This window comes from Apium graveolens, chromosome 5 (genome assembly GCF_009905375.1).
Source record: "Apium graveolens cultivar Ventura chromosome 5, ASM990537v1, whole genome shotgun sequence".
In the NCBI taxonomy this organism is placed as follows: domain Eukaryota; kingdom Viridiplantae; phylum Streptophyta; class Magnoliopsida; order Apiales; family Apiaceae; genus Apium; species Apium graveolens.
Window position 1 is genome coordinate 15,271,171 of NC_133651.1, and position 17,694 is coordinate 15,288,864.

At 33.3% G+C, this 17,694-nt stretch overlaps 2 protein-coding genes across 2 annotated transcripts; both read left to right on the forward strand.

Annotated features, from left to right (window-relative positions):
* The first annotated feature begins 14,566 nt into the window (after window positions 1–14,566).
* On the forward strand, window positions 14,567–15,571 carry LOC141659847 (uncharacterized). Its single transcript, XM_074466773.1, has one exon. It carries the CDS (start codon window positions 14,567–14,569, stop codon window positions 15,569–15,571), a length of 1,005 nt encoding a protein of 334 aa, XP_074322874.1.
* A 63-nt stretch (window positions 15,572–15,634) lies between these two features.
* On the forward strand, window positions 15,635–17,436 carry LOC141659848 (uncharacterized). Its single transcript, XM_074466774.1, has 3 exons — window positions 15,635–17,088; window positions 17,190–17,283; window positions 17,359–17,436. Exons 1-3 carry the CDS (start codon window positions 15,635–15,637, stop codon window positions 17,434–17,436), a joined length of 1,626 nt encoding a protein of 541 aa, XP_074322875.1.
* Window positions 17,437–17,694: the final 258 nt, after the last annotated feature.

Below are 17,694 nucleotides of genomic sequence, written 5' to 3' on the forward strand. Positions count from 1 at the left end.
CTATACTGTTTAATAGAATTTAATGCGGAATAAAAAATTAAAACAAAATTCAAGTTAAATAAAACTATTATTAAACTTGAAAGGTGTTACAACAACGGTATCGATTACAAGGGATTAATCTCAAATAGATTATCACAAATCTAGAATAATTTCGACATGAACTTTTCCTATTTTTGCAATAAAAAAGATCAAATGCTAGAAGCAATTTGAGATTAAGTTGTAGGGATTTTGATCCGCTATATAGTTACACAAGAACAAGAGAATGATTTCTAGTGGTTTGGATTTAACTTTAAAACTAGAAATTGATAATCTTGAAGTCAGCAGAGAGATGAAATATTGTGTTCTGCGGCTGCTGTGTTCTTGGTTGGTTGAGTGTGTTGATTTATTGTATTGAATGTCTGCTGCTTGTCTTTAAATATAATCAACGGAACTGAAATGAACTGGCAAGAAAATCTGTGAATTGGCATGACTTTCGGTGAGACAATCTCCTGAACTAGCATGACAATCGGTATGACTATCTCCTGAACTAGCATGACAATCGGTATGACTATCCCCTGAACTAGCAAGACAATCCCATAGCTAGTAGAACTTTCGGTATGACAATCAATTTGAACTAGCATGACTTTCGGTATGACAATCTGATTATCATACCAGTTCAATTGATTGTCATGCTGAATTAATATTGAATATAAATTCAAAATTAATTTTGAAAATTCATAATATTAATTCAGAATTAATTAATCAATTAATTCAATTAATAAATAAATTAATCTTTGCAGATATAATTTATTTTCTTAATTAAACTATATGACTTAATTAATTAATAGAGAATTAATACTACTCTTCAACAGCAACCATTCTTCTGAAAATCTTCTAAAAATCAATGTCAATTATGAACCAATTCCACCACTTCAATGTTGACACTCGATGTACTGTCTGGTTCATGAGTGACTAACTTTCGTGACGTTTCTTCATGTCTTGACTTTATTAACTTGATTTTCTTCAGATTAAATCCTTGTAATTATCTGATACCCTGACAAGATCTCTGTCACTTGATTAAATCCACAATCTTGATTTATATCACTGAGGCTTGATCAATTTCTTGAATTTCTTCCAGTGAAGTAATTCCTCAAGTCTGTAGATGAATATTGTTTCTGAATCCTTTGACAGATGTTACTTTGAGAGATCTCTTTGACGATTGTACCACTATTTACTTGTTACATTCTTATTTGAGTTGAGTTAAATCCTTGAATAAACAAATAGGCTATGACATATGCCTTTCATCCACCAACTCAACTCACTCCACCAACAACACCAATTCTAGATGCTGATTTTAATGAAGATATTCCTACCACACCAATTCTGAATCTGGATGATGAAAATCAGATTTTAGGTGGGCATCAAGGTTTGGCTGTTGATCAGAACTTAGTTGCAGATCAGCACTTAGAGGATGATGTTGAAGCCTCAATAGCCTCCCATACTGTTCTTTTATCAGAGGATGCTGATGATGCTGACTCTGTAAGTTTTGATGCTTCTAATGCTGAACTTACTGGTGAAGCTGCTGCAAATGTAGATGCTGATGCAGCTGGTCCATCAGGACATGCACCTCAACAAGCTCCAAACAAAGCTGATTTAATCAAGAAGTTTGTTAGAGAGGATGTACCAGTACCTTGGAGTGAAACTCCTAGAGGAAAGGAGTGGACTAAGGAATGGAACAAAGTTGATTTTGTTCCTACTTCAAACATACTTGCTGAGCACTTGGCCAAAGCTGATGAGATGCTAGTCAATGATGATTTCAAGGCACAGCTAAGAGTTACTGCACTAAGTACAAGACACCTTCAAGGTCAACAATCTGTAACTCAGGCCAAGGTGGACAAAATTCAAGAATCCATAAATCAGCAAGATTTGGTTCTCAAGCTGGACAAGAAAAGGTTTTTCAAACCTACCTTTGACAAAATTGACACCATTGAGAAAACCCAGGAGACGCAACAGGCTTAGATTGATAAAATTCTGAAGAATCAAGCTTCTCATCAAACTCAACTCAATGAGATCCAATCCTCAATGGAATTACTTGTCTCTCTTCTTTTACCTGATGATGCCAAAAAGGGGGAGAAAGTAATTAAGTCCAAATGCAAATCTATTCAGACACTGAAAGGAAAGGATGATGGAAAAGATGACCAGGGAAGCTCTGGAATGGGTGGAGGTCAAGGTCAAGGCAAAGGTTTTTCATCAAGCAAAGCTGGAACTACAAGTCAAAGAACAAGTTCTGATACTGGGAGAAGAATAAGTTCCGATACTGGTAAAAGAATAAGTTCTGGTGAACATTTGGAACTTGATGAAGAAATTTCAAAACAGTTATTTCTTAGAGAAAATCCAGGAATGGACTTTGAGAGTCTTAAGGAAGAAGAAGCTAGACTTAAAGCAGAAAAAAGTCAACTCCAAATCTAAAGCTTCTGTTGTTGAAAAGAAACTTCCTAAGCCTAAGGGCATTGTGATAAAAGAAAGGACAAATCCTAAGGAAACTAAAGTCAAATCACGAGTGGAGATAGATCCAAGGTCCAAGGGCAAAGAAAAAGTTGATGAACCTGTAAAGGTTTATGTGCCAGCCATGGATGAAGATGCTAGTCTTACTCTGATGAAAAGGAAGATTTCTCAAACAACCTCTGACATGACTCATGTTGTTCAGAGTCAAGATGTAGTAAGTTCTGATATGACAGTGAAGCAAGCAACCTCTGACATAGCTCAAGTTGGCTTGATATCAGAAGATAAGGAAAAGGAAACCTCTGACATTGCTCATGTTAAACCTTCAAAGATACTCCTACCAGGATTCACCAAAGCTAAACAGACTCAATCTTTGAAGACTGCAACAAGTGGTTTTGAAGCAAGAGTTGTTACAGGAAAGGAAGCAAGAGATAAATCTGGATTGGGTAGTGCTGATGAAAGAAGAGTACAGAACACACACATTGATCCAACTTCTTTAAGTGAACCAGGTGTTGGAGCAACTCCTGAAAGATTGAATCAACTTGAATCTGTACAAATGGTTTACCATACATTTTTGAAAGAACACATCTTGTTATATTTTATGACAGATGGAAGGGTATACCATATTAGGCAGAATGCTATACCACTGAAGTATTTTGAGGAACTGAAACATGTTCTATTCCTACTTCAAGTGAAGAACAGATTAACAGATAGTGCTGCAAATTATTTGAAGATTCAAATTCAAAGACAGAAGAAGCTTTACTCTATAAAGTCTGACAGCACATACTTTCCCAAGTATAGAGATCACAAAGGTGATATTGTCGAGATGAAGCCTAACTCTGCTAAGATTATAACTACTTTTCTGGGTTATAAGGATGTGGAATTCAATCTTGAGTTTGACAAGGCATATTTGATCAGACTAGATCAGGATATAAGGACAGCTAGAATAAATGATCTTAGGACTGCTATCTTTCAAATTGGTGAAGATACAGTTGAATTAAAGAATGCTAAAAGGAGGATGGTCAATGAACTTGAATATGCTGAGAGATGTTTGTTAAGAACTATCTCAGAACAACTCCTGATATCAAAGAGATCAGTAATTGAAGCCAAGTCAAAGATCTACAACTGCTTAAATTCTGATGTGTATACAGACTGAAGCTGTTATCAGACCTTGAGGATGGTAAAGCTACAAGGACTGTAAGTTGTAGTTATCTAGTCAAATTTTCATACATTTGTACTTAATGTTTTTGACATCATCAAATATCTGTTAAACTTATATATTATGCTAATTTACAAGTTGGGGGAGATTGTTAGATATATTTGATAATGTCATGTCTAATATGATTTGTGTTTAGTTTTCAGATCTTACTTAACAGGACATTTCAGTACTTAACTGGAAATTAGTACTTATACTGGAGTCAGAACTTAAGATATCAGAACTTAAGTTGTCAGAACTTAATTTATCAGGAGATATTTATCAGGAGATAATATCAGGACTTAAGGAGACGTTTAGATAAGGAAAGCGGCTGATTGAGAGGAAAGAAGATCAAGACAAACACAAGAAGAGATATGCATGAAGAAGGAATTCTATGAAGAATAGAATACTTGGAAGAAAATATAACTAGTTGATATATTTTAGGAAGCAGAATTATATTCCATATCAATTAGAATTTATCTTGTTACTGTGTAGCATATAAACACAGACATAGGGTTTACACTATATGTGTTATCATAATTGAAGTTATTATTCATTGTAACTCTAGCAGCTCTCGTGATATTTTGTTCATCACTAAGAGAGGACAGTTTTATATTGTAACAGAGTTTATTGTGTTGAATAAAATCTGTTTTCTGTTACTTGTGTTCTTTAATTCGATTTGATTGTAGTAAACATTGTATTCAACCCCCTTCTACAGTGTGTGTGACCTAACATAAAATAATTATTCAAAGAAGATTCGGGGTTAAAATGTTTTTCCAGGTATTTAATACGAATTTCTGAACATTTTTCAGAATTAAAATGGGTCTCCGAATCATTTTATAATTAAATAATAAAGTTCGAACACCCGAATTTGACTTTAAAATAATTTTATAATAATTATCGAGCTTTGAAAATAATTTTAAATAATATTTTAAAGATCGAAACTATTTTTCAGGATTTTTAAATCAAAAATAAATAATTAAATCTAATTATTAAATCAATTAAAATTAATTAATAATTAATTAAATTAATTAATCGATTAATTAATCGATTAAATAAAATAATTAAAAACAAATTAAAATTAATTAAAAAAATCAATTCGATTTATTTTTGAATAATTAAAATAATTTTCTGAAATTAAAATAATTAAATAAACATTTTCATAAATTTTTAAATAATAAAAATATCATTTTTAAAATAAAGTAAACAGCAATCCAGTTTTTATTAAAATATTACAACTTCGGTGACTAAAGTGTAAAAACGGATTTTTAAAACTGATTTAGGAAAATTTTGGATTAAAACCGGGTCAAACCCCGTGTCAAAATTGACCCGATCGGGTCACCCAAATCCTCAAGAACAAGGCGGCCGGGGGGGTTTCTGGCGAGCTCCGACGTTGATCAAAACTTGATCGATTGGCCGAATTCTGGTGTGGTTTGCACTCTAAATTCTTCCAGGATTCTATTAGCATCATTCAATACAACAAACAACGACCTGAACACAAACTCCGGCGAAAATAACCATTAAAACCGATGAACTCGGAGTTTTCCAACGACTTGTTCCAGGCCTCCAATTTTTTATTTGTTTACATGGTTCGACCGCTTATAACACGATCTATCAGCTGATGCAACTCAATCAAACCTAGAATCAACCAAAAAAAATCCCCAAATCGAACTAAGAACATTCAAATAATTAAAAACCCTAATTTTTACAATCTGAGAATCAAACCACAATTTGGACATGTTATTGAACTCATTTTTTGACATATAATATACCAAAATGATCAGGAAGAAAAGATCTACATGATTATGCCTTCAAATCATATCAAAAACATCAAGAACAAAAATTTATATTTTAATTCATAAATAATTCAAATTAAAATAATTAAATCAGATAAATGCCTTGATTTATGCACCAAAAGTGATGGTTGATTCAAAAAGGTCTTTTCGAGAGCTTCGATTTGATATATTGCACACCCGAATCGGAGTTCAATAATGCATTCGTTCGTGCATTTGATTTTCAAGAACGCGAAATGAATTCGACATTTTCTCTGTATTTTACGGGGTTTTACTGACTGATTATGATTATACGAATAAAATGAAATGATAAAAGGGATATATATTTTTTTGGAATACTGGTTCGTTTTGGATCGTTAAATTAGTTGCTTAGCCGCTAAGTAACTGCAAAAATGATCTGATTTGGTACCCGTATTGGATAATTATCCAAACCGGGCTTTTTATAAAACACTTTATACGAAAATAATGTAATATTATCCCGTCTTTCGAGAATACGGATTTTGTTGATTCACCGAAATGATTATCGTATCGAAAATTGTGTGCCGGGCCGCGCACGGGTCAAACCGTAATCCGGATTGGAAAAGTCAAAACACGGAAAATGTCTGGAATTACCAGATTAGGTTAGGAAGGAGCTTTCGGAAGAGTTTCAGGTTGTAAAAACGTAAAAACGGTTGAATTCGGGCGATTCCCGGCTTTATAAAATAATTTTGTAATTATTCAGAAAATAATTAATAAATTATAAATCAATATAAAATCACATAACAGTCCAAAAATTACTTGAAAATACCTTAATTATCTATATTTTATTCTGGTCATAATAAAATTAACATACTTATACTTTACCACATATCAACATCCACATAACAATACCAATCGTCAAATATTTCAACAAAAATCACATAATAATCAAATAATAATCATTTATCGATAAAATAATTACACGCTATGTCCCGAATATTACATCCTTCCCCCCTTAAAAGGATTTTGTCCTCAGAATCACTCTAAGGATCAGATAGTGATACATTCAAGTATCTCACTTTCATTTTCTCGGGTTGATCCCTCACCCTTATAACTTTTCATAAACTTTTACTCACCGCATCACTCATTACTTAATAGCCTCTTGCTGACATCATATTCTATCTGTTGCTCATATAACTCAACTCAAGTCTCCATTTTATAAATAATGGAGCTAAATTACTCTTCTTGAATATACACATATAAATACCCTATGAATCTGCCAAACGTGTGGCGGTGAAGCCAACTTACTTACACTTATCCTGACTATTTTACTGTCTCAAAAGGACCAGCATAATGCATACTAATTATCTTTTCTTTGTAATTCTAGTAATTCATGCTCATGAATGTTTCCAATAGTTACTGGTTATTGAATCTCATTCCCACATGTTTCTCTGTTTAATTAACCTAGTTTGTAATCGCCCCCAATCGCATTCAAGGCTCTTTAATCGTTCTTTTAAACTTCTTGCCCATCTGCGAATGATATACTGAAACCATGGCGTATTTGATTCCTGACTTCCTCGAAATTACTCTAGAGTTAAGAATTTAACGAGAAAATCTCGACTGAATATGTATGACGCACAAACTTATAACCATATCTTATTTTCCTTGAATCACAATCGAGTATATTTTTCGAGCGAAGATCTCTTACCATTTTGAAGAAAGTACAATAACCTGGAGGCATCACCGGCATATTTTTAACCCATATTATCATTTATTTTGGTTCTAAGGAGTTCTCATACGAAACCGACTGCAATGATTTCCTTGACGTCTAGTCACATGTAACGTTTATTCTTTCTTTATGTCATACTATCAGAAAGTCTTCTTTGACATCTATGTCTCGTATCATACTTTCGTAGTAGCTTGAATCTCTTAAGTTATCGGTGTTTAACCAAATTCCTATCTTTTAATTCTGCCTTACTTAATGCCCGTTCATCTAGGAGTGGTACATACTATTCTAGTTCGACATAATTCATCGTATTCTGAATACTCCTGTCAAATCTCAAATCACACAATATTGATCATTTACAATTAATTTCTGCATCTGATGACGTACCACCATTTCTTCAAGCAACAACTAACCCACTTATTGGACAAACTATTTATTAATAAACGAGAATGATTAGGTTTGAATAACCTATCAATAATAATGCAATTAACGCTTTCCTCACCTTTGGTTCTCAGGTGACATCACTATGACGTTTCTTAGCGAAATATATCTATCTTTATTTTTGAAAGTCAACGGTTATAATAATCTATCTCGCCTTTGATGCTCCGTCCTAATTCTTGGGTAGGTATAACATTTACTTACATGTTTCTCCCATTTTCTCTTCATGTCTGGTCACTAGATATTTTCTTTCAGCCCTCGGTATTTAATCGTACCTCTGAGATGCATTCCATATCTCAATTTACATTTTTTTCTTCAAACTCTTTACTTTACTCCTGTCCCACATAATACCCATAGCTTCCCACATAATATCCTGGCATCTTATAAAGTTTCTTTATCATCCTTTTTTATTCCACTTCCTTTCCTATTTTCATTCTTCATTCTCATAGCTTATTCAAAACCGAACTCTTGACTTTAATACTCATTTTGATGTCATATCAAATTAGATATCAATACGAACTTTGATGCTCACAACATCCCATTCTCAAGTAAACATCAATCATCTATATTAATACCACTTTCGATATTTAATAACAACCTAAGTATCAACATCAATCAGAAACTGAATTAAAATTGTATCACATATTTTATCCAAACCAGAATTACTTGATAAATCATTTATTATATGATTATCAAAACAATTTGGAAACAAGACGTCCTTTAATAAAACTTTATTGCAGATGATAAAACCTCTTTGATTGACTAATAAAATTCATATTGGTGTAGGTACTAATCTCTTCTTCATTCCACCTCTTTTTTTTCTTTCTTTTCTTTCTTCTCTTTGCTCTATCTTAAATCTTTAGTTCCTAAAACGTTCTCCTTACTTGTCCATACAAATAAATTTTTATTTCGCTTGTCCATTATAAAGGGCATTTTCTCCGACCCTTACTGCCCAACCTGAGAGCAAACAGCTAATGCGTTCCACTTATTGATTATTGAGCAGGATTCTATGGTCGGTCCGCGACCCCTGGATGCCGAACCGTATGAGATGAAAATCTCATGTACGGTTCTGGAGTTAGTAAAACCCGGGCGGTCCTCCGTCGCCCGCTTCCCATTTTTTTTGTATCTCATCAAAAATGGAAATTTTTATAACTTTATTGAAGAAGTTCTATTTACTCAATATTCATCCAAGTAAAGCCTCACACACTTGCAGAAATTCCTGAATTCTACTGATGTCCTTACTTCCTCCAAATTTCTCATTGCTTTGATTTCAGATTCGAAAGTCACATCAAAATTTGACTTAATCTAATTGGAATTGATTTTCATCTAACTGGCCATTAATTGGTAAAATTAGCCAATTAACTCACTTAATCGATCAATTGCACCAAGTGATGACTAGCTAAATGAAATCAAAGACCAATTATATATAGTCAGATTGACTGTAACAACCTCTTTCAAGAACCGATATCACAATTATTAGAAGTATCAACAGGAATATCAATAACACGTGGAAGTATACTTTCTATCTTTAAAAGTAGGGTATTTTCCAAAAATTTGGGCAACATCTCCTTTATATTATTGACTACCACCCGGACTCAAGGTGACACCAACAATCAATCACACAACCAACAATCAACCCAGAAGTAGACCAATCAACTTCCACCTTCTAAACTCACCATTTCACCATCACATACCAGCCGGTATAACCCATATTTTAGTTCAACTTAAGATTATAGCGAACAATTCTTATTATGCCATACATTTTCTTATATCTTCTGATTATAGCAGAATATAACTAATGAGTGCATTTACAAATTATTCTAAAATTCTTCTAGTTCGTGCTCCAATTCAAGCTATCTAATTATCAATTTATCCATCCTTGAAAACATACACTTATTCCTATTAGTCAACTTGTTCAACTTCTAATAACCAGCACGTGGTCTTAACCAACACTATTATAATCTTGTGAAAGAATTCATTTGGTTTTAAAGCATCACATCTTAAAAATTATTGCAGTCAAACCACCATATCTTCATTTCCACTTATGCTTTTCTATACTGCACCTTCTTCGTTGTCTCAGTTATGAGCATCAATTTTACCATAACTCACTTACTTGAGTGGGAAAGCCCAACCATCCTTTAATGAACACACTCAAAGTCTATTCGTAACTAGCATTTCTTCGATCTTGACTCTTTATGACAAATATCTCCTACCTGAGTGAGGTATGTTTCATCTTCACAATGTATTAATTGAGTATCTGGGTATTATTAAGAATTTCTTCATTCGCTTCCGTTGTCCAATCAATCATTTGCCTTATCCGATATACGCATCTTTACTTTCTTATTCCTCTAGTGAATTTACCTCATACGGTTTGCTAACTACTCCAATTCATGCCAAAATCTCATACTTGCAACGTATCATGTATACAGATTTCCGCCTCTAATGTGATGTCCTCGCAACAATCCCGGTATTGGCATAATGGTTCTTCTCTGCACGTAAATATCCACCATTTATTGGCTTGCAATTATCCATACTCATCATATTAACTCCATTTGCTACACGGGTTCATTTCACGTCCTTTTTTAAAATATTCAAAGGATAGACCTTACACAAGAAGGGATTTGTGTATATGATTCTGATTGGAAACCTTTTGTAAGGAATAAAAGTACAAGGAAACAATCGCAAAGATCCATGAATCAACAAATCATATTTGAAGAGGAAAGAATGAATGATGATTTGGATATGAGTGAGACAACCATATTTGTACTCAAGATGGCCAGTCTTTCATACTATATGGCATACAGCACATGATTAGGTGGCGTCCCACCAGACTCTTTGTCATTTCGACAAAACGTCATACCATAACACTATTTGTCTCAATCAGAAGATAAGACTTGAGAGGAAAATGATTTTGAAAGGAATACAACAATTTTCTTATCACTTCATCGAGCTGATTATGAACGAGGTTCATACTTTATTCAAGATTCATAAGAACGAATGGTATTATAGGAAAGAATGATAACATTGGTCGCCATCCATATTTCATCTATTTACAGCTTCAATGCTGATTCGATCAATATATTCCAATCTGAGTCATATATTAACTTTAGAAAGTTCTCTGACACGCCTTCTTAATCGATCATTAGAAAAAATTCCCATGTATTGGGTCTTGTATCTTTAGCGTCGCGCTTCCATAATTATAATTCGACTCTATTTGCAGTCTTACGAGATTTACAATCATAACTTCAAATTTCACTTATGCTGCTGATTGTTCAACATATCGCCTCTTTTGCTATTAACGTTCTTCCTTTAGAAAGTCTGGAGATTTCCTCAATCTTTTTTTTGCTCCTACTCGGCTTCTTGTGAATTGACATATTCTTCGAACTCTAATCGTCTCAGAAATTGGATGAACAGTTTCTCCGTACATTGGTTTCATCGTTAAACTTATCAAACAAGATTTGCACTCTTCTGCAAGGAACAATCAAATCTTCTCCATAATAGCGAGTCCACTTGGCCTTCTAATTGAACCATATTAACTTCTAGAACCAGTATTCTTCTAGGTAATCCAAATCTTATAATAATTGAGAAACTCAAGTAGTAATTGCACAACCAAGTTTTTAAAACTTGTTTTGTTCAAAGGAATTTTAGAAAAAATTTGTTAAGAAAATCTCTTTTAAAATGGTTTAAAATTTTGAAAATCATACACCTGGTAGTCATTACTATATGAGTTGGTTGTCGTCCTTCTCAACTATCACAAGGAAATTTAATTAGGAAAACAATCATGTAAGAGCCCATTCATTTCCATATACCTTCTACCCCTTATTGGGTTCATGTTGCCTTCATTGATCGACCAAAAACTCCAGTTATCGTTGCATATTATCTTACTCATAACTTCACTTCTAGTCTTTCATATCGGTAACACTTCCATCATTATCTCTTACGATTACTAAGTATAAATAGGTCTATCAAATCTATTTTATAAAACAAGGTTGACTAATATCACATCACATTACTATTATACGCATCATGTTTGGTCATAATATTATCATTTACTTCCAAGAAAATTCTTGATTTTCAATCTTTTCAAACTTCTTTAAAATCCATCTAGCTCACTTCACAAGATAATCATGGGTGGCAAACTTACTAGTAGTTCCATATAACCTGGTAGCGGATATCTTCCGGAACACACGTATCCTCACTCTAGGTTCTTTCTCACATTTCTTAATACCTCGTACACTCACCATATGTTGTAGCTCTCGAATCCATCCTCATAGGTGTTGTTACTTCATAAGACGAGTTCTAAACGGATGTTATAGAAAAAGGTATAGAGTAGACAGAAAAGATGCACTTACAGTTGAATATCTGGTAGAACCAGAATTAGCATGTGGGGGATTCTCGAATAGGTAGTCTCGCATCAGGGGATGGGATAATAACGTGAAAAGGTGCAACCATCGCAACAGGATGTGACATGGCTAACACCGGTGAACAATCAGGGCGTGAATCAGATGAGGGTCCTCCGCCTGAGGGCTCCGAATGATCAGACGATCCCGGGATAAAAGAATCTGCCATCGCCACTATCTGGAAATCGCGTCGCTAGATAAGAATCTCGAATCTCATCACGAATTATACTGAAACCTATTGTATAATTGCACTCAACCTCTCGACATTCTATCTTTCCATTTTTTAGTCATAATCCTAACCCTTTTGATCCATTCCCGACATTCTAAGCTTGTTTCAGTGACTTATAACTTGTGGCTCTGATTCCAACCTGTAACGCCCTCCAAACCCGGGTCAGAAGTTTGGGGCTCACAACACACACACATAATATATAAACCTGTAAATAAAATATTATATGCATTGACCCTTCTTTACCCAACCACGGATCGCAACAGGTTAAAGTATGAAAATAAGCCACAACCTTAACTTTTATTACATCATACCAAATCCCAACTAGTTCAACTTACAACTGATAATGATATCGTTCTTATAATCTTACATAACTCATTTACAATATAAAGCTCTTACTGGCTCGATCCAACTTAACCGGAAACCTTAGTTCGCACACTGGACAGGGAATCCTCGTTACCAACAATTTCCTTTTCAACTATTGAAAATATAAAAATATTTGCAAGAGTGAGCTAACTAGCTCAACAAGTAATAATACACTACAAGAAATCTGACGTTTACCTACCAATATATTACCTACCAATATAAATTGGTAAATAAAACATTACTTTTATCTACCAATTTTTAAAGGTATCAATTGTTAGTGGGTATAAATAAAATTGTTATAATTCAAAATTCATTAATAAAAATTATATGCTGACTTGTCCAGACTGCTCCCGGGCATCGCTTACTTATGGGTCATTCACAAGGGACTGTTAACAATAATTAACACATTGTTTAAAAAAAATTAACACATCATTATTTTTATATTTTTATATTCAGGTTATTATTAATAAAACCATCTAAATGTGAGATTTCCAATTGAGATCCTAATTCTATTATTATTTTACCCGTAAGAGTGTTTACCCAGTTATTTTGTTGCTAGTTGCTCTGACTTTGCTGCTTCTCTTCTGTGGATAAACCAGGTCAGTCTCCATATATTATTCATTTTTGATTGATATATTACAATTCAAGTTAGTTGAAATATATGTTTGTTTTCTCCTGAGTTAGATGTGAGTTAGATGTGGACAACTATTACTGCATTTCAAGTGTTTGTCGTATTGTCCGAAAGAATACCACATACATAATTGAATTTTTATAAATAGTCAAGTTTTATAAATAGTTTAATGTTTATGGGAAGATCATCCATTTTGATTCTTGAAATATATGTAAAGAAGTGGAATTGATAATTCCAAATAAAGATTCTTGTTTTTAAAGTCAATTTGGATCCCAGACCTCTGAATTACAAATAAGAGAATGTGGTCACTCAAATTATTAGTAGTTATCATCTTGTATAAGCTACTAAGTGTGTTAATAGACTATGTCATATAGATTTTGTTTAGGAATTCAACAAGTTCTACCGCTCTGAAAACAAATTAGAAAACTTTTATCAATATCAAAAGTAACTTAGTTTGGTTTTTACTATGAAGGCCCTTAAGATGTTTAACCATAAATTTTCTAGCCTTTTATTAAATGACAAAGAATGTGATAAATGAGACAATTTTACTTCTTTTTAATATCATGTCATGAATTGTGATAATATATATACAAATATAAGAGTTTATTTCTTTAGAAATTGAAGGAACTACATAACACAACCAAATAAATGATTAGCATAACACTGTCACAATATTGTTGTGAGAAAACAAAAGTAAGTTATTTAATATAATTTCACCCATTATCCTTCAAAATCAATGGTCCAAGAGGTTGTGAGGAACCACTTATATTTTGTTGAACTTTTTAAAATATATGCAGATAGTTTGGGCTCATTTCAATTTTGAAGTAAATTAAGAAATTTAGGTATTTTCTCAAACAACAGAAATTAAAAGAGGCATGGTGATAAGAAATCTATAATCAGAAATTGTGTATTAAATCTTAGAAGCTTTGGCTGGTTGAAATAATTATGTTAAAAGATTTTGAGTTTGGAGACTGTTGCATAAGGCATAATAGTTACAGACACCTTAATTCTGTTAAATCGCTTGTTTAATTATTTTAAAAATGTGATGTAGATATTATAAATGTGTTTTACTCAGTGTCTTAAAAGTGTAACATGTTAATTAGTTATATATTATAAAGATTAATCAAGTGAGAAAATCGAGATCCATGTAAAGTTCCTTCATTTGTTAATTCCTTATCATTAAGTTATATATTCCTGGCCACCGGAATATATGTGAACTTTAGCCTTGCGAAAATATTTTATTTAAAATAGACAACCTACATGTATTAAGTTGACATTTGTTTTAGTTATACTAATGCTATTAAAATTACACCAGATAACTCATTTGTCAACTCTTATAAAACCAGGGGGACATGGATCGATCATGGATAGATATACCAAATAAGTTATCTCCAGATTATGCGAATGGTATCATCGAATTCATATATGTGGCAGAGAAGCGTGTGGACGCCAAAGGGATGGTGTTATGTCCTTGTTGTCGATGTACGAATAAGAAATTGCAGAATATTAATGTGATTAAGGTACACTTACTTTCCAATGGTTTTCTTGATACTTATAAGAGATGGTATTATCACGGGGAACAAATTGATGAAGTAGAAGATGAAATGTTTATTAATAATGAGGATGCATATGTAAATGACAAACATAATGATTTGGCTGAGGGTCTTCATGACGCCATTGGAACTAAGTATTTTAACATAGGTCCAACTAGTGATTTTGTTGACCAAACTTTATTCAACGTGGATGACAAATATGATACTTTGTTCAAATCTCTACATCAGCCTTTGTATGGAAATTGTAAAGATTTTTCACTTTTAAGTACAGTGGTTAAGTTGATGAATATAAAGGTTCTTAATAAATTAACAGATAAAGCATTTGATGATATTCTAAAACTTTTAAGAGAAATATTGCCTGATGGTAACCATTGTCCAGAAAATTATCAGCAAACAAGAAAACTTATTTGTGAAGTGGGCTTAGAGTACGAGCAAATTGACGTTTGTCAATATGATTGTGTTATATTTTATGGTGAGAACGCAAATTTCTTGGCATGTCCAGTGTGCAAGTCTAGTCGTTATGTTCGAAATAAAATTCCACATAAACGACTTAGATGGTTCCCTATCAAGGATCGATTAAAGAGGTTGTTTAGCTCTAAACATAGTTCTAAAGACATGCGATGGCACAAAGAAGTGCGTAAAAGTGAAGATGGGATATTGTGGCATCCTGCTGATGGAAAGGCTTGGAAACATTTTGACAGTGTGTACCATGACTTTGCATTGGATTCCAGGAGTGTGCGAATGGGGTTAGCATCAGATGGATTTAACCCCTTTTCCAATATGACATCAACCTATAGTTTATGACCTGTGATATTGATACCTTACAACAAGCCACCTTGGGCTTCTCCAAACGGGACAAACTACCTCATGTCTTTATTAATTCCAGGGCCAAAATCTCCAGGAAAAGACTATGACGTATTCTTGAAACCATTAATTGATGAACTTAAAGATCTATGGGATGGTATTGATGAATATGATTCATTTGGAAAATGTATGTTCAAACTTAGAGCTGCGGTCATATGGACCATTAGTGATTTCCCAGCTTATGCATATTTGTCTGGGTGGAGCACTGCTGGAAAATTAGTATGTCCCGTATGTCTGGAAGATACAAGATCTAGAAGAATAACTGACAAGCAATGTTTTATGGGTCATCGGTGTTATTTGAATATTAATCATTCTTGGAGAAGGAGTAAAGAATATGATGGATCTAGTGAGTTACGTGGGCCTCCTGGAACTTTTAGTGGTGAAGACATTTTAAAACAGTTGAATGAAGTTCCGATTCGAACAACTGGTAAAGCACCAACTAATGTTTCAAGAAAAAGAAAGTGTGGGGGGAACGAATTAAATTGGAGCAAAAAGAGTATTCTATTTGACTTTCCATATTGGTCAACGCTTTTATTGCGTCATAATCTAGATGTGATGCATATAGAGAAAAATGTTTGTGATAACATTATAGGTACACTTTTAGATATCGAAGGTAAATCAAAAGATAATTTGAAAGCCCGTAAAGATTTACAAGATTTAAAGATTCGTGAAGAGCTTTGGTTGAAAAAGTCCACTAATGATAAATTTGAAAAACCTCAAGCCAGTTATACTTTGACGAAAGAAGAATGTAAAAGTTTTTGTAAATTCATTCAAAGTGTAAGACTACCAGATGGATATGCTTCAAATATAAGTCGATGTGTAACTGATAATGACAAGTTAAGAGGGATGAAAACTCATGACTGTCATGTTTTACTACATAAGATATTACCAGTTGGCATACAACCCTTTCTTACTAAGAATATTCGAGGCACTTTAATTGAGCTATGTCAATTTTTTCAAAAAATATGTGCCAAAATAGTGAGAGTATCAGATATCGAAGAACTAAAGGACGGAATTGTAATCATCTTGTGTAAATTAGAGAAGATTTTCCCCCCAGCATTTTTCACCATAATGGTACACCTTTGCGTGCACTTACCGGATCAGGTTTTGCTAGGTGATCCTGTTTCTATGAGATGGATGTTTGGTACGGAACGTCGCATGGGTTTATACAAGCGATATGTAAGAAATATGGCTCGACCAGATGGCTCAATTGCCGAAACTTTTATTGTTGATGAAGCTATAAGCTTCTTATCAAGATATATTTCAAACATAGAGACAAGATTTAATAAACCTGAGCGCAACTGGGATTTACCTTCTGCAAATTATAGTATGGACATTTTCAAATCAAATGTTCGTCCAATAGGGGCACCATCTATTCAGTTGCTGCATGATTGGAAAAATGTGATTCAATGGTATATCCTGAATAATTCTGCTGATGATATCCAGGAATACCTCGAGTAAGTTATGATTCTTTTATTTAATTTGAAAATATAGTTATGTCACCTGCTGATGTTTTGCTGATGTTTAATATATGTATCATTTTTTTAACTTTTTGTAGTAAGCACAGAAAATTTTTGGTAGAAAGAGGACTATCCGATTTAGATGTTATCACTAAGCAAAGAGAGGAATTCCCTTCATGGTTCAAAACGAAGGTAAAAGTTTATCGTCAATTATTACAAAATTATTTGTAAAAATTCTTCATAATATTTTTTGTTTTAATAGTATAGATATCTGATATAAAAGTACAAAACTCAGACGGTGTGAATGATGATTTATACTCTTTATCTCAAGGACCTTTGGAATGATATAGTAGTTATCAAAGTTGTGTTATAAATGGAGTTCGATTTCGTTGCAAAATTTATGATGATACTCTTGGCACACAATGTTCTGGAGTTTGCACAGAAGGTGACCATGATGATAATGACATTATCTATTATGGTGTTTTGGTTGAGATCTTGCAGTTGTCATTCCTTTTTGAACGAAAAGTTTTCTTATTTCGTTGCAAGTGGTATAACTCTAATCCAAAAGGTAGATGAGTCTTTGTGGAAAATAATTTGACATCA

Bases quoted from the DNA above. Each gene is read 5' to 3' on its own strand.
- LOC141659847 (XM_074466773.1), top strand. From the start codon at position 14,567: ATGGATCGATCATGGATAGATATACCAAATAAGTTATCTCCAGATTAT.
- LOC141659848 (XM_074466774.1), top strand. From the start codon at position 15,635: ATGTCTTTATTAATTCCAGGGCCAAAATCTCCAGGAAAAGACTATGAC. The intron at 17,089-17,189 runs GTAAGTTATGAT...AACTTTTTGTAG, and splicing joins GATATCCAGGAATACCTCGA to TAAGCACAGAAAATTTTTGG. The intron at 17,284-17,358 runs GTAAAAGTTTAT...TTAATAGTATAG, and splicing joins CTTCATGGTTCAAAACGAAG to ATATCTGATATAAAAGTACA.